Here is a 27,534-nt window from a genome sequence, read left to right as displayed (position 1 = left end):
ACAAAGAATCTTATAAAGTTACATGAAGAACTGTTAGAGGCTCTTTTAAGAACTTATGAGGCGGGTTCTTGCAGTACCAAAAAAGGCTCTTTATGTCACATAAATGTCACATTTAATTTAGAAGGATGTCCTGTTACTTTATCCACTACAGTAAAAGACCTGAGTTATACTAGAGTTATAGTAAATAGAGTTTGTCAGCTCCAGTTTGTATCCAGCCTCTCATGGAAACTTCAGATGCCCCAACACACGTGCAGAGACGACTCGACGCCGGCGATATGTTATGCCCTAAATTAATACATGATTAACTAACTGTATTTTTCTATGTACATTTCTGAAATGCACTTTCTGTAAAGCTGCTTTGAAACAATATGTATTGTGAAAAGTGCTATACAAATAAATTTGAATTGAATTGAACATAAACAAGGTTATTCAAGAAACCTTTCAGTGTAAACTCTAGATGAGGCTCACCACAACAGGAGACAGGGCACACTAAGGCGAATGCTGCTACACAAAACAAGACAAGGTAAGACTTCTTGCAGACAAAATGAGAGAGCGTTACTCACACAATAATCCGACACAGAACAGAGAGAACAAACACCATAAGTAGACGAGTAATCAGACAAGACAAGAAACAGGTTTCAGCGCAAAGCAGCGCGAGCGCTGATTGTGATGATCAACAGGTGATGACAGAGTGTAAACATGAAAGTGTGTGTGTGCACTGGTGAGTGAGTGAGATGAGTGTGTCAATGAGTGCGTGAATGAGTGTGTGTGGTAGTGTGAGAGAGAACAGAGGAGCAACCCAGATCCTGACAGTCTCAGAACAAGATTTTAAAAAAGCAGAGCCAAGATGAGATGAGATATCTTTTACAAGATATCATCGTAATAACCTCATCTGATTCTGAAATGTTGCCATAGCATGTAGCTACTACACATTCAACAGTTCAACCAGCTCACCATAACTTGTTTAACACTTTTATTAATCATATGCATTGTGAATTGATAAGTGAATTGAATAAAGAATAAACATTATAATATTAAACATTAGAGAGTTCAAACATCTTTATCCAAGCTGAACTATAAGGTGACGCTCTTCAGCTTCATCCACAGTGGAAGAAGTACTCGGCCTCCGACTGATCACCTGAAGGAAAAAGAAGATGTTCACATTCGTACAACAATGGAAACCTGTACATGGATTAAATCTGAATAAACAATGTGCATCACTTGATCAAAGCATTCAACACTGACATATTAAATCTTACTTGTTTGGTAGTAATCGTACACTTTAATCACAGCTGGCTTGAGATTCTTCACTTGAAGAACCTGTTTCGTTTGTATCTGGTAATTCACTGGAATATTTTGTGGGATCTACAGGAGGAAACAAACTCATCAGTCATGGACATTACGGATAAAACGTTTATGAATCGACCTAAGACATAAAATCATATGAATGTTGCTGTTTTCTCACCTCCTTCAAATATACAATGACACGATCATCTTTAGAATCGACCCGTTCCACAAGTTTTCTGTACGTTCCGGAAGAAGTTTTAAGCTGTGGGGAAAAAGTGCTGGTTAATTTCTAAAAAGGGAAACTCTAGAAATGTGTAAAATTTTGTGATGAATCACTCAAACGCACCATTGATGTATCAGCTGTAAATCCAGATAAGAGTTTAATATCCACAATGACCATGTTAGTCCTTTCCTGTAGACCATCATATCTGGAAAAGAGCAAATGAAAAGGTTCTTAAATGCCTCATATAAATGTACAAATAAGAGAGAACAAAAGCCAGTATAATTACCAAGACACATGCAGAGATTTAATCACTCGAATCCCCCATAATGTGTCAATAATAAAAATGTATCCCCCTGTGGTGAAAATCAAGCTTTTAATATTGTTTATATGTCTATGTGGTGTTTTTAATATGCTTTAATATGCTTTTGTGTAAATTCACAAGTCAACACCATTTCTGAGTATTTTCTCCTTAAAACTGCAGTGAACCAAAGACAGTCTCAAAAACACGGTTTGAAATCGCTGGCGTTTCTGACGTCACAAACTACCATGTAACCAATCAGATCAATGTGTGATTGTCAACGAGTGGATCTCTGAGCTACTGTGAGTGAGTGGAGGCGGGGCTCATTTGCATATTCATAGAACCGCATATACTAAATGAGGGTGTGTAGAGTTGCATTCATAAAGAATTTAAAGATGAGTTTTAAGGGATACAATTATTGACTAGGGGGACTTTAAATACAAATTCTCTTACTTGACAGTGAAGTTCAAAATAAAATTTTGTCCCAATGTTTTGCAATCTCCCTCAATTTTAGCATTAATGCTCAATGTTTTAGCTTCAGTTGGAGTGGGAATGTTGTAGAACTGAGACATCTGAGAGAGTCAACACAAAGAAAAACACATTCATAAATCATCTCACAGCAGAATAACCAAAATGCCAAGAGAGAAAGTGAGTGTGAGTAAATTAAGCTGAACGCACTACAGACCTGCACAGACACACAGGTTGAGCCCTTCACTTCAATGCTGTATTTGGCAGGAAGTTTCTGCAGCTGCTTCTCCTGGTACAGTAACTTGTTGTCCTGATTGACATTAAAGTGGAGAGTGTCTCCTGCTGACCGTACCGTCACTGTGCTGGAGCCGTCAGAGCTGAACACTTTGGTGGCGTACAAAGACAGAGCCTGAAGAGCCACCACTGTGTCCTGGGGAATAAATGTGTTCAGTAATGCCACTTTTACTCATTCACACCAGCAATAATGTGTTTGATTGAAGAGGTTTGAGTAACCTGTGTGGAGGAGAATCCTCCATAAGCATTCTGCTGCTTCACAAGCCAGCTAACAATCCTGTTAGCACAGCCCAGATCAGCTGTAGTGACTGAATCTGCAGTGAGAACAGCAAGCAGCACATATGAGCTGATCTCCACTGCCAGAGAATCAGAGTCATCAGCAGAGCCAGACTGAGACCAGTGGAGAGAAGAGCCTTAAGGACAAAAGACACACGCGTAACTCAAGGAGCATGATTAAAACAAAAAGGTAACACTGTAGAAAACTGTTCCATCATTAATGAATAAGAACAAAGGAGTAACACACTATTAACATTCTAGTTACTACTATTATTATATCTGTGGAATACTTGATTCTGATTGGTCAATAGCACCATCCAGTGGTGTGTTATTGCTCGATAACTACCGCTGAAAACACAGGCTCATCCAGGTTACTGAAATCAAATCAGCAGCGCTATACGCTTGCTACGGGATTTCTTCATGGAAGTTTAGCTTTTGGTGAGCTAATAAAATATTAAAACTCAGTCGAATCAATATTTTTTGTTTACAGTTATTTAAAGGGATACTTCACCTCTGGAAAGATGAATGTGTATTTAAAATGGATCAGTTATGTAGTAGAAATTTGAATTTGGAGCCTTCTAGATTTAGAAAATAGAAAATTCGAATCAATATTTTGTGTACGGTTATTTAATTATGCCATCCAGTCTCGTGGACTCGCTCTCTCTTGTTTCATTCAAACGCAGATGCTGCCAATTTGCGATAATTTTTTTGTAGACTGTTGGATGATTTTAAAACAGTTTCATCTGAAATCAAAATCTCTTATCCCCATAATTATTTATGTGGTGAAATGCTGTGTAATAAGTAGTATGACTGTATACCGTATCTCTTAAATGTCCGTCTAGTTTGAACTTGTCGGTCTAGCAATAGCTTTCACCACGGAACCTTTGCGTTTAAAGAGCTAGTTTAATATTTCGAATTAGATCAATATTTCATGTCTAATTATTTACTTATGTGGCTAGTAGTCGTGTAATAAGCGGCATTATGCACATTCAGCCGGTTGTTATCTCAGAATATACCCCTTCTGGCTCACGCAAGATCCTCCTGATCACCCTGTCGGGTTTATTCTGAGAAAACAACCAGCTGTTTGTACATTATCCCATACTTAACTAACAAGAAACTCTGATTAATGAATTAGTAAGAAATAGTTGAATGTGGTAGTTCACTATCAGGGATGGGCAGTATTTCAGATACATGTATTTAAAATACGTATTTGAAATACAAAATACTATTTTGTATTTTAAAGCCTTTAGAAAAAATCAAATGTAATTGTAATGTAAATGTAATGTAGTAATTCCTTTAGAAGGATGTAGAGTCATTACTAGTGGATTACTGTTACCTTATATTATAAGTTATGCAATATTCATGTTAATTATGAACCTGTATACAGTAGTTCTTAGTGGGAGGTATGAAATAAATAGTAGTTACTGATTAGCGGATAGAGAACTACCACATTCAACTGAGCCCTATTACTTACTAATATGTTAATCAGATTTTCTTGTTAGTTAATAGTAGTTACAAGAATGTTAATAGTGTGTAACTCATTTGTTCCTGTGTATTTATTCATTAATGATGGAACAGTTTTCTACAGTGTTACTAAAAACAATAGTACAGTCATAAAAGACAACAGAAAGTCATCAGAAACAAACCTCTTACCATCTGAAATAGCAACATCTTCCAGTTTCTTGAAAAGCTGCTGTCGAGTGTCCGTGTCTCTAGCCAGACTGAAAGTGTAGGCGAGCAGGGCAGTGGTGTAAGTGTTATTGACATCCTCAATGACGGACCTCAAGCAAGACAAACCTTTACTGACGACAGGATCCTGTGACAAAAAAACACAGAGGAACAGTGAGTGTCATTTTTCTGAGTTTTTACCATTTTCCTACAGATGAACTTACTGTGACTGGAGTTCCCAGTTCAAGCAATGATGCAGTAATGTAGGCAGTCATGGTCACATCATCATTCACCCCACCCTAGAATTTATTAGAAATAAAGGATAAATAAAGCAACACACTCAAACCACTGAAGGAAAGTTCACCTAGACAAACTGTGATGTTGGCTTGAGAAAGTCTGAATAAAGACGATAGATAGAGATAGATAGAAGATGACAGACCTTCATTCTGTTGTTGAACAGTGTTCCCTGTTGGATAAAACAGCCGTCTGAATCCCGTCTGCTTATTAACCAATTCTTTGCACTCTGAATAATATTTGGATCAATAAATATGTATTTCTGTGCTTTGCCAAAGGACCTCAGCACAAAGGCAGTCAACCTGGTGGTGTGGAAGATATAATTCAAAAAATGTCATCAGGTGTTTCAATGAATTCCATCCATCATAAATCTCAAAACAAGTCATTTGAACTGAGACACATTTTTAAATGTGTTAATTGGGTTTATTTTTGTAGATTACCTTGATATTATTTCTGTTTAACAATAGTAATAGTGAGAATATATTTACCATGTATTCCCTTCACCATCACCAAATGTGCTGTATGATCCATCCAAATGCTTGTAGTTCATTTGTCTCTGGTATCCTGTTTAGTGTGATAATGGTTAACACTTCAACAGTTTGTTTGGGTTGACTCAATAGCCACGTTTTCACTGTCGGGCGTGCTAGTGCTAGTGCGTAACAGGGCCAGTCGCATTTCCACTGTCACTTCCGGGGCTTGATCGGGCCTCGGCTAGGCTTCCTCTGGGCCAACGGCCAGGGTTTTTTGGCCCGCCAAATACCTTGGTCCAAAGTGGGCCAGCTCGGGCTAGAGGAGTTGTTATGAATAGAGGCGGAGTTTAGAGTTTTAGAGCTTCTGGCCCGACAGTGGAAACCAACATGGTTTTGGGCTCGGTGTTATAGGTCCGAAGCTAGTAGCCCAGCCCGGCCCGTTTAAAGCACTGGCTCGCACTGGCCCGACAGTGGAATAACAGCTAATGTAACATTCAGGTGTGCTGAATAATGTATAATTTGGTATCAAACCATCTCAGTATTTTCTTGACATGATTTATAGCCGCTTTCCGACCAAGTAGTTACAGGAACTTAGTTATAGGAACTGTCCACTTCTAAACAGTTCTATGAACTACTCTCCCCCAAACTCGGTTTTGCTGTTTGCGTTCGCACTGGCCAAGTGGCCATAGGAACTGGTAGGAGGGGTAAGGGAGTGACGCAAGCACGGCGACTTTTATTTTGACGGAGCGACGGACCTTTATTTTGACGCCGCTGAGAACGCCAGAGCAAACAATGCTCTCATTAGTTAGCGATCTGTCTAACAGTACTGATGTTATTAGATAGAATTGTTATAGAAAGTACATGAAAAAAAAGTTACTAGCCTATATGCCGTGTGGTTGATGTCCAGTGTTGCTAGCTGAGCAGAAATACATAATCATGTTTGACTTGGTCCCCTCAAAGTTGCGTTGGATTTTCTCTTCAGCATAAAGGTTTAGAGGCCCATCTATCACTGTTTTTCCATGTTTGTATCTAGTTTCTGGAGTAAATATATAGGCTATAATCTGTGTGTTTACATATAGCTGTTTTAAAAATGGCAGGTGCTGGTGTTTTGCATGCGTTCGGTCATCAGCGTACACTAACGTCACGAGTAGTTCCTATAGTGCTGGTTTAGACCCTACTCTGAAGTAGGAGCTAAATTAGTTCCTCCAAATGGAGTTCCTAGAACTAAAATCGTTCCTAGTTCCAGTGGTGCGAACACGCCGACATCCGGGAACTTCCCGCAATAGTTCTAGGAACTGTGAAAAGGTTCCTCCGGTCGGAAAGCGGCTTATGTCTCTCACCACTCTTCAGGAAGCCTGTGGCTCTCTCTCGGATGGCCGAGGTGAGCTGCTCCGTGTTCTCCAGATACTCCAGAATGTAAATATTGGGAGAAAGAACAGCCATGTTTTGCTCTCCACAGCCGTACGGCATCCGTAATAATCCATGAAGGTTCCTCAGTGCACGACCCAATATGTCGCCTGTAAACCATACACAAATGACACTCACTACATTTTATAAGTCTAAAGCCAATCTCCTCATTTCTGCTCATGTTTGTAAATGTTACCAATGACTGAAACAGAGGATCTGGCTGATCCCTCTATCACATCTTTAGGAAGAGTCAGAGCCACTTCCTCTGAGAGACTGTCACCTATGAACCAGACAGACAGAAACACATCAGTGATCAGCAGAGTAACGCTATAAACATTTTAATTCCACCTGTGAAGTCCCAATAATAATAATATAATCACAAACATAAAATGTATATAATTTTCCAAATATAATTTGGAAAAAGGGAGAAAATAGCCACAATTTCAAAATTTGGCACAGCTGAACAACTAAACTGCAGTTGTCATGAAAGGCTGACAGATTTGAACTTTCTCAATTAAAATGTCCGATACATATGAGTATATTTTGGCTACTGTATTGTTTACTCTATTGGTCCTCAAATTTGGTGTGTCCTCAAAATGTCCTCTATGCAATGTGTACTTATTTTCATGAAGTTGGAGTTTGTGTTTAGAAGACAAAGATGGTTGCAGCATTATCAGTGCTTGTACACCAAAACATATGAAATAGACTAACCCTTTGGACACAGTAACCAGCTGTGAGTCTCTGTCTTTTCAGTTCCTTCCGCCTGCAGCAGAAATCAATCACATCAACACATCATACATAAGCAGCATTAAGATCACGAGTAAATGATGACGTGTGCTGACCTGTACGAGCAGACTTCGTGTGACCGTGTCAATGCGTCCTCTCTCCGGGACGCTCACAATCTCATTGTCACACACAGTCTGGGACGCCTCTGCCTCTGCACTGACTGTAATATTCAAGACTCCTACAACACAAGACATACGTGAATATACAACTGAGAAACAGTCGCGTTTCCATTACCCTTCAAATTTAGCAAATTACAATACGCCCATTGTAAACACGTCCATTTCGGAAAAAACTCACATTTATGCTCGCATGAGGTGGTTTTTCAGGAAATTTGAAAAAGGAATTTTTCGCAAACTACAATGGAAACAGTTTTTTCACATTTACAGGTGACCTGAACTTATTCTTCACATGATCATTCACAGTTCCTCTGTAGCCACGTTTCCATTATGATTTGTGCAAAACTTTTGCGGTATTTTCTAGATGTCGATAAAAAACTTTTGCGAAATTGATGCCGTTTACATTAACCGATGTTATGTGACTAAAACATCATTTTTTCATCTTGCGAGAAGCCAAAATGATGGTGACGGATGTTGTAAGGTTTACGTATATCGCAGCCACCGCACTAGCCATTATTTTTAATCGAAGGAGACGTAGGCGTGTTATCCAAGCTTAAATGGCAAGGAAAGCCCCTAATACTTAGGAGCGAAATATTTAGCAAAATATTCCTTTTTCGAACAGCCTGAAAAACCATCTCATGCGAGCATAAAAACATTGTATTTTCAATGGAAGTTTTTGCGAAATTGACGTCTTTCCAATGGGTGTATTTTCAATTCGCATTTTCAATTCGTGCAATTTGAAGGGTAATGGAAACGCGGTGAAATTGCATGTTTAACATTTACATTAACATCTTCCCTTGCCAATAATGCTTGGATAACACGTCTACGTCTCCTTCGATTAAAAACAATGGCTAGTGCGGTGGCTGCGATATATGTAAAACGTCTCAGGTTACGACTGTAACCTATGTTCTCTGAGAACAGGGAACGAGACACTACGTCATCTACGCTTTGGGGAACGCCTCAGGCGTTACAGGTGTCTGAAATCAAATATCAACTCACGGCAATCATGTTGACCGGCGACAGCCTGTGAATCATCAGCTTGAATGATTAACGTGCAACCTGGATGTATAAAAGGGACTATTGAAAACATGACAACATCCTATCGTCTGAAGGGACTGTTGGCAGGCAGGCCCTGAGACATGGCAGGGAGACGTAGTGTCTCGTTCCCTGTTCTCAGGGAACATAGGTTACAGTCGTAACCTGAGACGTTCCCTTTCGAAGGGAACTCGACACTACATCATCGACGCTTTGGGGAACGATATACCCACTCCCCCATGCTGAGGGGAGTGCATGCCCAAAGGCAGTGGCAACTGTCAGAACCAGCAATTCAGTGAATGCTAGAACCCCCTTAGGTCACACTGGGCTGTCAGTGACAGCACTCCCTACCGGTCATAGCCCAAGCTATAAGATACCACAGAAAAACCTCCATAAACACAATAGTTTAAAGGAAGGTCTACCTGGGCCAGCTCAAGGGCCTAGGACCACAATTCAATAATAGAAGGGGTCCTTACTATGGAATGTGGCTAGGGAACCTGAGGGAACCCCAGCCAGTCACTATTCAGGGGAAACACCACCTGATTAATGTCACCAGGCAGGCCTGATCTGGTGTCAAAAACATAAGACACACAGTCTAGCCACTTCCTGTCTGTCCGAAGACAGAGCCTCTCGCCATAGGTAAGGCATCCAACCCGAGGGACTGCGAAACTGGCAGTGAACCACTCGGCCCAGATCTCAGAGACGGGAAAATACAGAAGAGTATGACTCAGCTTAGTGCTTAATCCGGTAGGCAAGCCCTATCAGGGAGGCCTGGTGAGGCCTGCTACCTGACAACCACAGTATGTGGGAGCTATATTCAGGAAGGCCTGGTGAGGCCTATAACCTGATAACCACATATGGTCTTTTTTTTTTTTTTTTACTCCTTGACAGCCAACTCCTGGGAGCTCACCTCAAGGAGGCCCATGCGCTGTCCAATTGCATTTTTAGATGGGGGCTGTCTGGTCAAGGAGGCCTACTACCTGACCATGCAGCCTCCGAAAAAGCTTTTAGATTTTACTTTCTTACCCATAACATGCCCCAAACTCTATACAGGAGACGCGGTATGCCTGAAAGAGGTGCTCCGACTAACCAAGCTGAGGAGGGCCATCAGACATGGTTCTCATCATGGGCCCAGCCCCAGGCCTGATGTAAGAGACGCCTGGGGGGAAGTTAGGAGAAGGCTCCGGGGAGATTATCCCTAGCGCTGCTGATCGCGCTTTTTCTGGATAACCTCCCTCAGATCCTGCTTCCTGCGGGAGTTACTGCGTCCTGCGGGAGTTACGAGCTTCCTGCGTCTCTTCTGCGTCCTGCTCCGTTGAGGAGGGGGCACACGGGAGGTGACACTGGCTCTCTGGGCCTGTCTATGGCCCTCAGACACCAAGGCAGGCCAGGCCTTCCCGCCTGCTTGGGTGCGGACTCGGATCTCAGCGGAATACAACTTCTAAAAGTAGCTGAGCGCGCCCTCGCCTCTTTGAACTTCTCAACCACCGTCCCAATGGAGGGGCCAAAAAGTTCAGTGGGCGAAACCGGCGAATCGAGGAGAAAGGTCTTTTCTTTCTCCCCGATGTCAGCCAGGTTGAGCCACAGATGTCTCTCCGTGGCCACCATGGCCGCCATCGCGGCAGCAGATTGTTTGGTGGCCCGGAGAGCAAGGTCCTGGTATGCCTGGTATGGTGCGGTGCAGCTCAGTGACAGCCTCAGGGGACAGTCCTGTCCCCTGGTCGAGATCCCGCAGTAGGTCGGCCTGGTATGCCTGTAACACCGCGAGAGTGTGCAGAGCAGCACCGGCCTGACCCGCTGCTATGTATGCTCTGCCATTCAAGCGCACCGTTGTTTTTAGCGGCTTGGATGGCAGGGAAGGAGCTCTTAGTGTCAACACCTGCCCAGACACGAGATAGTTAGCCAACGTCTCGTCAATGGGCGGCATTGACACATACCCATGCTCTGCGATTCCATCCACAGCAGCGAAACTACCCCACTGATGTGGATGAATACAGGCAGAGTATGGGTTCTTCCATGCCTTCTTGATCTCAGTATGGAGATCCGGAAGGAATGGAAGGCTCACCTGAGCTGGTGGCTTATGGCTGGGAAGAAACCGATCATCAAGACGGCCACGAGCGGTCTCTTCCCTAACGCGCCTCCACGGCAGCTGTAATCTGTCAGTGGCGTGTCCCATAACGTCCACCAGCTCCGCATACACAGGGCAGGATGGTTGAGATGGTTCGGTCTCCACCTGACTGACAGCATCATCAACCAAATCCTGCCCGTCCGGAAGAGCACCAGCTGCAGACGCATTAGGGGATAAAGATAAAACAATCAAATCTACCTGCAGCTCGCCCTCGTCAGCGGACGAACTGTCTAAGAGGTTAACCCCCTCTCAAGACGATCGACCAGCTCCATCTGGGAGCCCCATGATGAAAGTCGCCGCTGAGCCTCAGCACGAGCGGGACCAGCACCACGGGGCTCAGATGCTGAACCCTCTTCCCTCGAGAAAAGGGTCAGACGAGAGCGGAGAGTCTTCAATTGAAAACTCTCACAGTTTGCACAAGAGGCTCCCGTGCATGCTCTTCCCCCAAGCAGAAAATGCACAGATCGTGTTCTCAATACTCCCTTTTATACATCCAGGTCGCGCGTTAATCATTCAAGCTGATGAATCACGGGCTGTCGCCGGTCAACATGATTGCCGAGAGTTGTTATTTGATTTCAGACACCTGTCACGCCTGAGGCGTTCCCCAAAGCATCGATGACGTAGTGTCGAGTTCCCTTCGAAAGGGAACTACCAACATCCGTTGCAATGATTTTTGGAATGACTTATCGTTAGAGGGAAAAATAACGTTTTAGTTGCATAACATCGGTTAACGGAAACGGCATCATTTTGCAATAGTTTTTTATCGACATTTCAAAAACATCCCAAAAGTTTTGTGCAAATCTGTAGGCGGCTACTGATTCAGACTGGAAAACTCACCAAGAACAGAGGGAGTGAGGATCCATTTAAAGGTTTTTCTTCCATTAGCACATAGACAGGATGAATACTGATCATCAGAGGAGGCTTTGAGAGTGTAGTCTGAGGAAGGAGCTGGAGTCACTTTAACCTGTCAATCATACACACATGATTCATGAGTTTGCATCTACATATAATTATTACGGTAAAGGTTATGCGTATTTGGCGTGCTGTCCGGGTGGAGGGCTCCGAGCTCGGAGTTTCTGCCCGAACCCAGAGTACTCCCCTTGAGTACTTGGTAAGAGTAGATGGAACTAGAAGTGAGGAGATGGAACTAAAAGTGAGGAGATGGGGTGGAGGTGGGATGCTGATAAACTGTCAAGGAACAGAGGTGGGTTCTGCTGTTATTTATCTTGTCCTGAGTTGATTTCTGATTGATCTCCACCAGGCTTGTGCACAATTCAGAATTGAATTGAGAATGACTCCTGAATTCCAATTCAATTCTTGAATTTGAATTGAATTTGAATTGATGTCAAAAACAGGATCTAGAATTACAATTCGAATTTGAATTAAAGGAAGCAGAATTGCAATTCAATAAAAATTCAAAGAAATTCATATTTTAAGTGAAGTATTTAACAATGAAGCTTTACAGTATATGTCAGATATGATTGCATTACATATTCTATAAATGATATTAGTTTGAACTATACTTGTACAGATTACATTAACAGGTAATGCTTTCCCCCAGCAATGAATGTTAAAAGCTCTAGTCACACAACAAATAATTCAGTTTGATTTAATGTAATTGTAATTTTGTGGAACATGATGGAACATGACTCAATTTCCATAATGCTTTACTTTAACCAAGTATTTAAAATGGTTGGCAAACAATTTGAAATGGACATTTGTTTGAAAGCTTCTTTTCTACACAATTTGACGGTCAGCACTGGACTTTTTAAGAATTTGATCATTACTGTATCTATATTTTAGAACAAAATGTATGCAGGGTTGAGGAGTGACTAGTTACGTGTAATGACATTATGTTATTAAATTAGTTGAATTACTGAACTTTGCATTGATAAAGTAATCCAAATTAAGTAATCCAACCCACATTTATAATGGGTAACTCTTAACAGTAAGCAATTACATTTCCAAAGTAACCTTCCTAACACTGAATGTATGTAAGATTCAACACATTATTTCTGTTGTGTGACTGTGTGGAATTTCTTTGAATTGCCATGAATTTAATTCCACTTCCTGTCATTCCAATTCAAATTCAAATTCAACTTCCTGTGGGGCGGAGTCAATTCAATTCAAATTCTGAAATTCTGAATTTTGCACAAGCCTGATTAATTAATTCTTAATTAATCCTAATTGGGTTAATTATCTGCACCTGCTCCTCCCGAACCTTGTTAATAAAACATAATTTAGTGGCATATTTGATATGATTTGGTCATCATACTGCGTCGTAAATCTCACCATGATGCACTTGGACAGATAGTTGAAGACAGTGGCCTTCAGCTCAAAGATCTCCCCGCGGATGATGGAGTAAGGCAGAGAGAGCTCTAGGAAGAAGGGCTGGAAAACTGTCAGCTGAGCAGGAGGAGCCAGACCCAGACCTTCAGAGGACAGGCAGAAGGCCTCCATCTCCCAAGAGGTGATGGTGTCAGGAACCGTGACAGGAACCTGAGCTGATCCAGAGTCCCTGTGGAGGAATTACAACAATAGGCATATTTGATTCTGACTCAGCCATTTTTCCTGTAATAAATTACAATATTCAGCACAGAGATGATGAAAAAAATGGATTAAGAATCTGCAAAGCAAGCAAGGTATTTTCTGTCCTGTGGGCGAGAGGGGAGGAGATGATGTATTAAATATAAGCAATAAGATAAATATGATGTTAAATGTACTGATTATGCTTTAAATACCCCACTTCAGCAAGTTCCCAGAGCCACGTTTCTGGAAAGACAGTTCGAATCGTCACTGCTGGAGAATCAGGTGTAGAATCAGGTGTTGAATCAGTTGTTTCAAATGTACCATCTATTAAATAAACTAGGTGATGCTCTGGCCATTCACGGAAAACAACTAAAACAAAACAAAAAAAAATGATATTTTGTAGGCTCTGACTCTACAGGGGAAAAAACTGGAAAAAAAAGTTTACAAATTTAGTTTTAAGTGATATGTATGTGAAGAGTACGTCAAAATGATCTATTCTATATCCAGTCTTAAGTACATAGAAAATGTAAGGTAGATCATTATTTTAATACACATATTTTCACATATTTTAAACGTTTCAGTTTATTTAGTTTTAATTTTAGTTTTAGTATTTTAAGGCTGCAAAAGTGAATGTGTTAATTTTATCTTACAAAAGTGATATAGTTTTATAGATGAGTTTATCTTACCAATATTAACACTGATTCAAAGTTCACTAACTTGGACTGTAATAACAGTACATGTACCTGTCACACCCTCAGGGAGTCGCTCAATCAAATTTGTTGCCATCTTCAATCCCACTTTCTGCCAAATGGCAATGATGAACCACAATAAAAGTCATGAAAATACAAATTACTTTTAAATGTCAGTATAATCAAGAGGGCTTTTTATGCTTTTACTTACATATCGTCGCTGTCGGGCGGAAACCTCGTATGTCCAAATTTGGTCAATTTCATATTTTTTCACAAATCGATGCTATTGGTCAGTCCCCACGTGGTTCTGTTATTTTTACAAATTATTAACCAATCTAAAGTGTTGAAAATAGCTTGAGAGCAAATCTCGTAACTCCATTGGACACTTCAACTGTCTGAGAATCCTCGTAACTCCACCTCTTCTTCACTCCACGGCGGGCGGGAGCCTCGCGGCATTTTGTCTCCTCAGGATTGAAACTCGCAACGATTAAGAAACCCTCGTCGAGCAACACGTAAAGCAAGCCTTAACTCTGATTTTATCTGTGTCAAACTATGATATCAGTTATTGATGCATTTTAAATGTCTACGTATTACTAGGCTTATTATTAGGCTTATTATACTTGTGCATTGAAGTTTTAAAATGTATCTAATATTATACTTGAATTGAATTAAATGTTTTGGATACCAGCTTTAAATGATTGTTTTTATTATTATTTTACTGACTCGAAGTTGGCACTGTGCATGTAAAATACCCCAAGTAGCAGGTTTTATTTATGGGAGAAAAAGGGTCTGTCTACTGGCGCCAGTAAGTTAAGCCTATTTTTGCATAACTCTGTCTGTTTTTTAGACAATAACGAGTGAAAATAGTTAGGTTAGATACATTTTAGTTGGCTTGTTTTGTTAAAAATCGATAGCTGTAATGCTTCGGTGCAGAAGGAAGCCCGTGAGCCACGGAGGTAAATTTGCGTGCAGATTAGGCAAATTTCCACCTATTAGACAACGTTAGTCAGCTCATCATTTTTTGTTCTGCTTCACTTATAGCTCTTAAACCTTTAAAATAGAGTTTAGGAAGATGTATGTAACCACGGTCGTTAGCTTTGATTAACTATTGAAGCCTTTTCTCTTGTCAAAAGGCTCAACGCGACCGCAGACTTTGTTTGCGTGCAGATTAATTTCCGCCTATTTTAGACAGCCTAATATTTTGGTATTGCATCACTCATATCTCTTAAACGTTTAAAATGGAGTTTAGGAAGATGTATGTAACCACAATCATTAGATTTGAATAGCTCTTAAAGCCTTATCTCTTATCAAAAGGCTGAACGCGACCGCAGACTGTGATGAACACTGCTGGCAGCAGCGCCGTCTGTGTCCGTTCCATTCTAATCAATGACAGCGTAACCTCGTATCTCCCCGCTCCCAAGTCATAAATCTCGTATCTCCGATTAAACATTATTTTAGGGAAATGTTGTGTTAATGTTGGTATACAACAGTATATGATAGCAATATAAGGTATATTACCAACTTTAACGATACAATGTTTAATAACTAAAAAAATATGCAGTTTTTTTAATTTCCTGAAAAATAATGGTTTTGGAGATACGAGGATTCCGCCCGACAGCGACGATATGTGCAGTATATACTCTCCCACTCATTATCTACTGCACTGTCACACATATAACCCAACTGTTACCTTTAAAGGTTCAAAAGGAAAGGTATAAAAACGTTGAAGGTCATCTTCAACAGTCTCAGGGTAATTTGACTCCGATTGCACTGGCAGCAGGCTGAAGATCTGTGACAGGATCATGTTCACACACTATCAGTATGATTTCTAAATAATACATGTATTTCCAACAAAACTTTATTTCCAATTTGGTGAGAAAGAATGAAGATTAATGTTAAATTTCCTGAGATCAAAATGTCAGCTGATGGATCATAGCAGCAATAAGTAAAGTCTGTTATCATTAGATTGACACTGTAGATTCCCACTATGAAGACACATTTAATCAACTCTGAATCTTAAAGCATCTAGACCTTGTCAACATCCAGACGTTCTCCTGACTTCAGGATCAGGACGCTCTGATCTACAGCACTGAGGCCACACAGTGAACCAGGCTGAGCTGAGAGCTGGAGAGTGTTTTTCTCACCGGGAACTGCTTTAGCAGGAGAAAACTGCAGAGATACCTGTGGCATACAGGGAATAGGGTTTATTTTAGAATTGAGTCAGTAATACAGTTTAAAGAGGCTCATTTCTAAAGCTACAATGCATACCTTGTTTTTGAAACACTTTTCAATGCTGAAATCTTTGCTACTAGCCACAACAATTTCACTGGGCGGAAAAACACAGTACGCCAGAATCTGCATTACAGGAGCCAGATCTGCACTAATAGACAGTTTGAACGACATTGAGCCCCTTGCTCCATCAGAAATCTTCACTTCAACCTTCTCATATCCATGATGAACAATCACTCCTCTGGACAAGACCTGAAACAGACAGATGACACTCTGATAACAAACTGACTAGTGCAGCCAAATAATACTGTTAAACAAAAACATCTCTGTGATAATGTACATACTGCACATGTTCTCACCATATAGACGATGTCAGTTTTGAAGTTTTTAATTGCCTCTCCAACAAAATAATACTTGATGGTGGCTGTAAACTCAGAGTCACACTTTAATGGTTGTTCAGTATTCTCTATAATCAATTCACTTCGTGATGGGGTGTATGGAGAGGCAGGTTGGAAGAGCTGGACTGTTTTTTTATCGGCAACGATGTAAGGCGTGTCGTCGTGTCCAAAACCACGGAGCCCTTGATAGACACTTGCCTAGATTACAAAAAATCTGAAATAACTCCTGTAACTAAACTCTTCAGGCAATACAAAAGAAAATTAAGTGAACACAAAATATCTTACTATTAGATCAATATCACTTTTAGAATGACTGGATGTATTAAGAGAGAAGTTGGCCAGTCCATCGCTGTCTGTAATGAGATTTGGGAGCAGTTCTGGGGACCAAGTGTAACCCTCCATAAGATAAACCTTTTTGTTTTGAATTGGTGCACCTTTGAAATTTGAGAGTTTTATCTGTTGAAAATAAGATTTTGAAGGAATCAATTAAGGAATAATTCCGTACATATCAATGGTGTTAAACTGAGACAAACGGATTTTAGACTTACTTTTCCTTCAATAACTGATCCATGTTCATAAGTTTTGGGCAGGTCAATAAATGTGACTTTACCAATTTCATAAGTGAGAGATACAGATTCAGATTTTGTCATGGTGATCTCTGTAAATAGTCAAAACACCTACATAAATATTTATTCAAATAAAAGTAAAATGTCAAAAATGAGAAATACAAGAAATGTAGGTAACAGAGATCTGACCAAATTGAACAGCTCACCTGTTCCTTCTTCTGTAACCATTGCCTCAACATGAAGAGAATTATGCATCACACGCTGTGGAAATAGGTACCAACGATCTTCTACCAGTGTGACGTTAAAAAAGACTGATGCATCTAAGGTATGGATGGCACAGCCTGTCTTTTTTATCTAATTATAATGAATGAACACAAACATAACTATTAACAGAAGAGTGGTTTAATGAGATAAATGTATTAAAGATAATGTACTGTGTTTCAACTCACATACCTCAATGGTTTCCTCTAAACACCCTGAATTTGTGTAATAGGAAACGTGGAGCCGTAAATTACGACACACTTTCACCCGTGATTTACCAGGTACAGGCTGTCCATAAGTGTATCTGTGAAAAAGGTACAAGCAGCTGATCTACAGCCCAGGGTTGAGTTAAGAAACGAATATATTAGGATAGGGGGTTAAAGTAAGAAACTGACCCAAGAATTAAAAAAACAACAACTAACAATTAAATCAAAGTGTGAATGGAAAAGCACGTTGCTTTTTTAATGCAGAAAATAAAAAGAAACCACTCACTTTCCGCAAACCTCAATTATCAGTTCCTCTTCTTCAACACTTAATTTATTTGGGCCCTTTACAGTAACTTCAAACTTAGGCAAAACTAGAAGTCAGAAGGCAGAAATCAGAGTTATTAGTACTCAATTTATATATAAAAAATTTAAATACAAACATATTATTGAAACTCTTCCCATGCAAAACTACAAATTGTCTGTTCCCTTTCAAGAGAACTTGTGCTGCGTCATAAGTTACGACACTATGGGAACACCTTTGCGTGATTGCGTCTTGAAGCACGTGTGAAATCAGTCCAATGGTGTGACGGAACGTCATAGGCGGGAGACGTCACAAACTGGAAGGTATAAAGCACCCCTGAACCAAACAATGTCAGCTTCTGTTTCTTCAGCAAGCGGTCTGTGTTACTCTATCTGTCATATTTGGGGTTGTGTGTCTATATTTCAATATATATCTCCTCTCTCAGGATCAGGAAGCACGCTCTGCGGTTTCTTCCACCCCGAGTGAGGGCCCGGTGCTTCAGTTATCTTCCTCTGAGGAGGTTGGTGTACTGAGAGTCGATGCAGGAGAGTCTGAATATTCGCCATTTCACTCTCCTGGGTACAAAGAGCTAGTGAAGGTTATCACTCGTGCTGTGTCAAAATAAAACATGAATTGAAGCAGGATGTTTGGGGGGGTGATTTAGTACTTGTTTATTTAGCTACTCATTTATTTAATTATTTAATTGATTTTTAGCACAGGGGAATGACGTGTGCAAAATCTAAATCTCGGTCCATCATTTTTCGAACAATTATTGATAAAGGAAATTTTCGCACAATATTGGAAATATTTACATTTTAAACCATGAAGGTGAGCCATGAAGTCTCAGAGAGACATTTGTGGCTTAATCTATCTAACATTAAAGAAAGTGACAAATATATCAGTTGGATGCCCCGCTTTCTCATGTGGGACTCTTTGACGACTCCGTTAATTCAGTCGTCGAGAGGTTCCAGAAGGCTAAAAGCAGGTGGTGGCATTCCAGCAGGTCTTCCCTTGTCGATCAAAGGTCTCAAAAGGCTACTGGGCGGAAGCAGCCCCAGGCGCACTCAAGCTCTTCGTACACATACAGGGCGCAACAAAAACAGAAAGTGTTGTTTCTCGTGCCCCGCTGCAGAAAGAATGGGGGCAGGGTAAGCGCTCGAAGCCTCACCCTGGTAAAGATAAAACGGATCTGAGGAATGTCATCATTACAAGGAAGGCTTCAGCTAAGAGGTTCTAACGCCAGTGTCAGACCTCTGAGGGCAGGCCCATTCGAGGAGAAGTGGTTCACACCTCATCTTACGGTGCCCACTTCTCTCCAGTGCCCTCAGGGGGCCGTTCTGCCAAACCAACTAGTCAGTATCCCAGAGTACATCTGGGAACGTAGTGAAATGTAGTAGAGAATTTTGTTTTGTTCTCGTTCTCCTCGCTTTCACAGGGTTCTGCCCACTATGGTGGGTCCAGAGAAGTCTATGGTTATGGAACAAGATGTGAGAACTTTCTTGGGGAAGGGGGCCATAGAACATGTTCCCCACCAGAATCCGGATTTTACAGCCGGTATTTCATTGTTCCTAAAAAAAATATCTGATTTATTTGCACCATGTAAATCGTGCGGCCAAAAGCTAAAGTTCAAAATGTTAACTTTAAAACAAATCGTGACTATAATCAGTACAGCGGACTGGTTTGTCATGATAGACCTCAAAAATGCATACTTCCACATATCCATCCTTCAAAACCACAGGAAGTTCCTCAGGTTTGCTTTAGGGGGCAAATGTTCTAGTACAGGGTTCTTCCTTTTGGCTAGCACTGTCAGCTTGCACTTTCAAGAAAGGTGTGGATGTTGCACTGACTCCAGGGCATTCGCGTGTTGAATTACATTGACGATTGGTTGATACTAGCTCATTCAGAGCACATGGCGTTTTAACATCGAAATGTTGTCCTCGCTCATATGAAAGAGCAGGGGTTGAGGCAGAACGCAAAGAAGAGTGTTCTTTCTCCAGTACAGATATCCACCTTTTTGGGTGTTCTGTGATGATGCAGGCACATGTCTCTCCTGCACACATAATCATCTCAGCATTAAAAGAACTGAAGCTAGGCCAGTCACGCACTGTCAAACAGTTTCAAAGATTGTCGGCAGCAGCAGCCAACATCATACATTTTGGCCTGTTGTACATGAGACCCCTGCAGTGGTGGCTCAAGACCAGGGGATTTTCCCCGAGGGGCAATCCATTCCACATGATCAAGGTTACAAGAAGATGTCTTTGTTCCTTGACGATGTGGAGGAAACCCTGGTTCTTGTCCAAAGGCCCAGTGTTATGACTTCCTTGTCGTAACATGATGTTAATGACAGATGCTTCTCTCACGTGTTGGGGAGCGGTCCTGGAGGGCCACTCATCCCAGGGTCTGTGGAAGTGCATTTTCTGATCTACGGGGGACATGTTCTTGTCCATTTAGACAACACATCGGTGGTCGCTTAGGTTGAGACAAGGGCTGAGGCCCGAGGAATGGAGACTTTACCCAGAGGTGGTGGGTCTTCTATGGAGGAGGAAGAGAAGTGGAAGAGGACATATTAGTGTCATCCAGCCCCACTAGTGTTGAATACCATTATGCCTGTGTGCATTTCCCCCGATCACTCTGTTCCCGGGAGTTATGGAGAGAGTTTGCCGGGAGGGTGCCTATCTACTGTTGGTTGTTCCTCTTTGGCCAACTCACATCTGGTTTTTGGACTTGATATCCCTCCTCTATGGCTCCCTTAAGGAGATTCCGATCATGAGGGACCTTCTGTGTCAGGCTGGGGCTAAATATTTAACCACCATCCAGAGGTATGAAAGTTGTGGGTTTGAGTCATAGAGTCATTGACCAACTCATAGAGGCTGGTCTCACAACGGAGGTTTAGACCCAGTTAACTGCCCTGTTGGTACAGTTCTAGAGTTTCCGCAAGAGCGTTTCTATACAGAATTATCCCCTTCTACACTTAAGGTTTATTTGGCCCTGTTTACCACACTCCTTTAGGTGGTGTATCCTTGAAAAGAGACCCATTAGTATCTCGTTTCCTCCGTGGAACCTTGAGGATTAGGCCTGCAGGTCACAAAAGGGTGCCAGAATGGGACTTGGCCTTGGTACTGGAAGGCCTTTCGGCTGCTCCCTTTGAGCCTGTCAAGGAGGTTTCAGGAAAATTTCTGACCTTGAAAGCTTTATTTATTTTGGCCATTACTTCTCTCAAGAGGATCTACAAGCCCTTTTGTTTTCCACTTCGTGTTTGCATTTTTGCCCATGGCATGGTAAAGGCTTTTTTTCACCCTAGGTTGGGCTATATTCCTAAGGTCCTCACTAACGTGGCCAGATCTGTAGTGCTGCAGGCCTTCTGTCCTACGCCCAGACCAGGATAAATTAAAAGTGCTTTGCCTGGTTAGGACGCTTGATGCTTACATTCACAGAGCTGCCATGTGGCGTAAATCTGATCAACTCTTTGAATGCTTTGGGTCGCCCAGAAAGGCGTAAGTGAGTTGTCGAGGTTATCTCTCTTGCTTATGAATTGGCCGGTCAGCCTTCTCCCTTAGCTGTCCGGGCCCATTCTACTAGGAGTGTGGCAGCTTCTAAAGCCTTGCTCTCTGGGGCCTCTCTTCATGACGTATGGGCTGCAACAGGCTGGTCCTCTCCGCACACATTTGTCAGGTTCTATGACCTTAACCTGGACACCACCCCTGGCTTCCAGGTGCTTCAGTCTTAGTTGTGCTCCAGATATTATTCACACTAGACAAGCACTGGTCAGTATGGCATAGTAGGTATTAACGTTCCCATAGTATTGTAACTTACAACGCAACGCTAGTTCCCTTGAAAGGGAATGCCTCGGTTACGACTGTAACATCGGTTCCCTGAAGAGGGAACGAGATGCTGCATTGCTCCGACATAACTTATTTAACTTCACTTACTTACTTCATGACTTACTTCAGCCTATCATAAATTGACATTGTTTGGTTCAGGGGTGCTTTTATACCCTCCTGGTTGTGACGTCACCCCCCCATGAAGTTCCGCCACACCATTGGACTGATTTCACACGTGCTTCAAGACGCAATCACGCAGACGTTCCCATAGTGTCATAACTTATGACAGCGTATCGTTTAGGGCTGTGACGGTATGGGATTTTTTTTAAAGAAGCAACAAATCTCGCGGTTTGGCGGTTAACCAACCCCCCCCCCCCCCCCCCCCCCCCCAAAAACACCCGCTGTGTTTATAGTTCATATCACACATCATATGCACTCCTGTAACGTCACACACTGCAGACGCGATCAAGAACGCATGTAGCTTGTAAATGACAATGGAAATGGATAACATAAAGCAGTATTCTTTATTAACAAATAAACAAATTAACATTATATTAAATTGTAAATATTAATAATTAACTATTAATTAGGTAGGCTTAAGACCGGCGACACACTGGCTGCGTGGTGTGAGTGTGGCGTTTCTGTTGCGTGTCAGCTGCGTGGCTTTTTTTTATGTCTTTGCACACCAGAAACAGCGCTGCTGCTGCTAGGTGACATATAAGCCTCATTGGTGATATATTCGACATATGGGGAGAGAGTTGTGGAAGGCCTATACTTAATGTTAAACATAAATATATAGCAGCAAAGATAACATAGCGCTTCCAACAGGCTTGCGTGAAAAATAGGCGTCGGTTCTATTTCTAGCATGCATGCGTTTTCCGCACGGCTCGTGCCGCAACTGAGACGTGCGTCTCACGCAGGCAGTGTGCAAGCTCTAACCTGTTAACATGGGAGCCACGCAGCCAGTGTGTCGCCGACCTAAGGTAGGTGTGCTGCACTTAAGTCCAGCAAACGCCACAGGATGGTTAATTTTTCTAAGATGTGGTCAGTTAGTGGTATTTACTCGCGAGACGGATACTTTTGTGTGACAAATACGGCATATTGCCTTGTCCAAATTCACCGGCTTCCCCTTAAATGTCACCTGCCTCAAAGGCGACACAGTATTTGGCTTAGACACTAGATCCGTGGCTATTTTTTGAATAATGTCATTCGGCTAGCGCCATCAACTGTTATTGCCTATACCACATAAGAGAGATCGCTACTTGCAATTAAAATCTAACTCCAACTGTTTATGTTATGCTTGTCTTTTATGCCTGTGTTTGTTTGTATTTAATTGAACATCACAAGTACTGAAACCTAGCAGTTAATTAATAATAATCAGACACACACAAAAAATAAATCCCCCATATGTTTAACGGTCTGTCCCTCCCTTGCGCAGGAAGCGTTTTTTTTTCTCCAGAAGCCCTTGAACATGGGACTCGCAGAATACAGTAAATTATAAGCAAATATTAATGTGTTTATAGTTCATATCACACACCATATGCACTCCTGTAACTTTCAGCAAAAAAAAAAAAAAAAAAAGTGCGGTGATGACCTCACACCGCGGTAGGCATCTCATTAACGCGATATTGCGGTGATGCGGTTATCGTCACACCCCTAGTATCGTTCCCTCTTCAGGGAACCAAGGTTACCATCATAAGTTGTTTTTATGACTTACCATATTCTTTCACTTCAAAATCACGTGAGATCATCCTGTCACCAATAAAAGCCTTCAGTTTGTACATGCCTTGACGGGCCTCTGGGTTTAATTCATAAGAACGCTGCAAAATCCACCTTGTTGAAGAAACATTTGTCCATTGGCCAATCCGGTTACCTTCACTGTCCTGTTTAATAGCAAAGACACAGTGCAGATATTTTGTGACAGTCAGCTACACATATCCTGACTATCAATGAAGAAATATATAATTACCCTACTGAAAATACAATAATTGCAAATATAACCGAAATTCTAGTGTTAATCAGATTTAAAAGGTGTGTTTGTTATGACTGCACAGAAGGTTTTGTGTTCTTACCTCAAGAACCACTGTACTATACTGTGAAAGAGCAAATAGTAATTTAAGATTAAAAGACAAAAATTTGTTTATTTATTAAGCGTGTATTCAACAGTGCAAGAGAAAATAAAGATGCCAGATAAACACATCAGACCTGCTGATCAAGGGGTGCAAAGTTTGTTTCCATGGTAACAACTCGGAAGTTCACTGTAAAATAGAAATGTGTATTAAAAAAACTTCACTTTTGATGTCTTCAGCTCTTATGTAAGGGACAATTGCGTACAGTCATATTTCTCTCCTGTAAATGACCAAACTGTGTGTGAACCGTATAAAGTGTCAAATACAGGGCTGAAAACTGTATTCTGCTTCTGCGTGAATGTGTCTTTTGAGCCAAATTCAACTAGCTGTCACAGATGCCTGTTTTAGCCATAATGTTACAAAAATGTCTGACAATTTGCTCCAGCTGACCAGTTAGAATCAATTAGGCCTATCCCAGACAGCTATGAGGTTTATTACATGTAACGATTTATATTAGGGGTGTCAAACTCCTGGAGGGCTTCAGAGTTTAGTCCAAACCCTGTTGATTTCAAATAACCTTGAAGGACCTGATCAGGTACATTTAATAATTAGGGTTAAAGCTAAACTCTGCAGGGCTGTGGGCTCTCCAAGAACACCCCTAATCTATAATATCCATAGATTTCATATAAAATAAAGTCACACAGATACTGATATCAATATCGATATCATATTTGTAATTACAGTATTTAGGCTGAACATGTTTGAAAGTGAGGGGATTGCTCAAATGCAAACTAGATGACCATTCTCGTGTTTCCAAAGCTGTTAGAATTCAAAGCTACTCATCCTTAATATCTGCTTTTCTTATCTTTTCATTTGCTCCTCTTTTTGTTTGTAAATCCATTAAACTGTTTACTTCATACTCTTTTACCATCTGCTGGTTTGTGCAACATTTGTAATCTCTGACCTATGCTCATTGCCTGATCATAGTGTGCTTTACTTATATGTTCTACATCAACTGTGATCAGGGTTTAGATGTCAGTGACACCAGCATTATTTACTGAGCTTTAGCCTTTGAGACATTCACAGCTCACCTGTCTGTCCTGGAGTATAGATGGGTTTATCAGTCTGGATAAAAGTCAGAGGATGGTAAGGCTTGAACATGACTTTTCTCTCTTCAATCGTCCTGAAAGTCTCTCCCTGAAGTTCAACCTTCATTGTCTGCACTGATTCTGCCTTTACCAGAGGAGCCTGATGAGAAATAATTTCCTGTATTCACAACTTGCCACAAAAACTAGATGCATTATGATGAAACATATTTGATAATATTCATTATGTGCATGTTTTGATGGCAGACCTTGAAGTTAAAGCAGCGATGAAACTCTTCCTCAGCTTTCTCCTGCAGCAGTAATGTGCTCTGGATACCATGAACCAGATGAATGTTCATGACAAGGCTTTCATTGGGCTTGAGAAGACTTGCACACAGTTTGGCCTCAGATCCCGACTTGATCACTGCAGGAAACGTCACCATGAAATATCTGTCCAGAGAAAGTGATCATACAATATTGCCTGAGTGGTTAGATGTAATAAGAAAAATAAAACATAAAATGGGAGGGAAAATAATACAGATAATTTACTATTGATCAATTATATGAAAAGTGTGAATTTGTATGTTTATTCAGAGCAATATTGCTCTTAAAAATACACTGTCAGTAATTATAAATAATCGTGTGCCTTAAGTTGTCTTTCAAACAGTAAACCTCAACACAGATCGGATAAATAAATACAGGAGAAATCATCAAGACTTACAAAATGACTATTGGTATATTAATAATTTATCCTCAGCAAAAACTGTTAAAAACTTACGGCCCTGATGTTTGTCCATTGACACAGATCAGGAGGAAAGAGAGCAGAAGGAGCCCTTTCCAACAGCAGCCAATATTCAGAGCCATGATGACGAGCGATCATCCACGGCATGAGATGAACTGGACCGTCTCTTTTAAAGGGACTCTCATGCTAAAGGAGGTCCTTCAAAACATGTGTATTGATCATCTGATTAATGATTCAACCATGTAGGCACTGCAGTTCAAAAACCACCTGTGCTAAATTAGATCTACTAAAGCCTTAAAAATACATTTGCAACAAATATTAAAAATAGTAGTCTAGCATGCAGTAAAATAGTCAAGTCACCTTTATTTATATAGCTCATTTTACAATAAAGTTTGTTTCAAAGCAGCTTTACAGAGATAACAGGAAAATAATGCAACAATGTTTGTTTCGGCTGTACAGCAGAAAATAGCGTCACAGTCCAGTTTAAGTAAGTTCAGTGATGGTTCATTTTTGTTGTAAAAAAGTTATTCATTTAGGTATTTTATCCGATGGCAAACCGATGGACTAGTCTGGGTTTGGCGGTTGCCAGGAGAACAGTACTCGCCTGACTGCATTGTGCCAAGTCTAAAGTTTGGAGGAGGGGGGATAACGGTGTGGGGTTGTTTTTCAGGGGTTTTGATCCCTTAGTTCCAGTGAAAGTAACTCTTAATGCTTCAGTATACCAAGACATTTTGGACAATTTCATGCTCCCAACTTTGTGTGAACAGTTTAGGAATGGCCCCTTCCGGTTCCTGACTGCACACCAGTGCACAAAGCAAGGCCCATAAAGACATGGATGAGCGAGTTTAGTGTGGGGGAACATGACTGGCCTGCACAGAGTCCTGACCTCATCCCGACTGAACACCTTTGGGATGAATTAGAGCGGAGACTGCGAGCCAGGCCTTCTCGTCCAACATCAGTGCCTGACCTCACAAATGCACTTCTAGAAGAATGGTCAAAAATTCCCATAAACACACTCCTTAACCTTTTGTCAATATAGCACTCTTCTGAACAAACTATACACAGAAAAAAACAGGCAACTGACCTGTGTCCTGAAACCAATCAATACTGAAATCAAGGGTCAACAATCCCCTACACCCACTCAGTGAGAGTGAGAGAGTTACAGTAAATGTTTGTTTATATTTGCAAACCCCTCGACCCCTTCCTAATATGGTGTCTGAAAAGATTGTATCATTAAAATAAGTAAGTCAAGTAAATCTTTTAGATGAGCAACTAAACAATACATATATTTACTTGAGACCCTACACCATGATGAAGATTTACCATGTTTGTTTTTCTGCCTGTTGTTTGTAACATTGTAGACTTCCCGATATATTATTGTGAGTTCTTTTGGTTTTTAGGAATAATAGTATGTCTCGTACTGGCTGTGATGGGATGAGTGAAGTTTCTGACTTCTCCATGACTTTGGTTAAAGTGATTTGTCATTGATTTTTGTTTGTTTTTCAAAAATGTGGTTGTTGTTGGCTGATCCAGTTCAATTAATAATGACAATTAATGAGGACAAAATAAATATTCTACAGCTTGAGGACATACAATGGATATAAAGTGCCCTCTTAACAAGCTGAAAGAACTTGATTATAGAATACTTTATAATTACTGTAACTGTAACTCTTTTCTCACTAATTTCAAGACATCTCCACATTCTGTAACTAAACTTGAAACAATATCTCACTTATTTTTTGAATGAGATTATGCAAAGAAGTATCTTGGCTTATTTTCTCAGCTTAAAACAAACATTTTTATTTTTGAAACAACAAATGTACTGTTTTTGATTTGGGATTTGGCGACTTAAAGATTAGGATTTAGATTTGGCAAAATAAGGGATATC

The 27,534-nt window shown here is 40.9% G+C and overlaps 1 protein-coding gene across 2 annotated transcripts; it reads right to left on the bottom strand.

Annotated features, from left to right (window-relative positions):
- Nucleotides 1–958: 958 nt before the first annotated feature.
- LOC309506212 (alpha-2-macroglobulin-like) lies at nt 959–26,664 on the bottom strand. Of its 2 annotated transcripts, none has more exons than XM_082179914.1 (35): nt 26,251–26,664; nt 25,683–25,844; nt 25,174–25,354; nt 24,911–25,067; nt 23,956–24,008; nt 23,823–23,843; nt 23,468–23,633; nt 17,915–17,999; nt 17,615–17,726; nt 17,368–17,515; nt 17,144–17,253; nt 16,881–17,051; nt 16,557–16,793; nt 16,237–16,449; nt 16,000–16,149; nt 15,659–15,757; nt 14,017–14,080; nt 13,492–13,648; nt 13,043–13,268; nt 11,588–11,714; nt 7,528–7,649; nt 7,397–7,448; nt 6,882–6,965; nt 6,619–6,795; nt 5,297–5,372; nt 4,954–5,110; nt 4,739–4,813; nt 4,500–4,662; nt 2,790–2,983; nt 2,494–2,706; nt 2,262–2,380; nt 1,634–1,715; nt 1,466–1,549; nt 1,260–1,365; nt 959–1,138 (listed from the first exon to the last, which is right to left on the bottom strand). In XM_082179914.1, exons 2-35 carry the CDS (start codon nt 25,766–25,768, stop codon nt 1,098–1,100), a joined length of 4,308 nt encoding a protein of 1,435 aa, XP_082036040.1. In that variant the 5' UTR covers nt 25,769–25,844; nt 26,251–26,664; the 3' UTR covers nt 959–1,097. The 2 variants fall into 2 exon arrangements, with proteins under 2 accessions (XP_082036040.1, XP_082036041.1); XM_082179915.1 differs by having other exon boundaries at nt 14,023–14,080.
- Nucleotides 26,665–27,534: the final 870 nt, after the last annotated feature.

Source organism: Leuciscus leuciscus (assembly GCF_965113295.1).
Source record: "Leuciscus leuciscus genome assembly, chromosome: 9".
NCBI lineage: Eukaryota > Metazoa > Chordata > Actinopteri > Cypriniformes > Leuciscidae > Leuciscus > Leuciscus leuciscus.
Note: the sequence above shows the minus strand (reverse complement) of the source record. Positions and strands in the feature narration are given on the sequence as shown.

Coding starts and splice junctions, on each gene's coding strand:
- LOC309506212 (XM_082179914.1), bottom strand. CDS start 25,768: ATGGCTCTGAATATTGGCTGCTGTTGGAAAGGGCTCCTTCTGCTCTCT. Junction 17,516..17,614: donor GTTTAGAGGAAACCATTGAG/GTATGTGAGTTG, acceptor CATTATAATTAG/ATAAAAAAGACAGGCTGTGC. Junction 13,269..13,491: donor TGGGAACTTGCTGAAGTGGG/GTATTTAAAGCA, acceptor ATTCCTCCACAG/GGACTCTGGATCAGCTCAGG.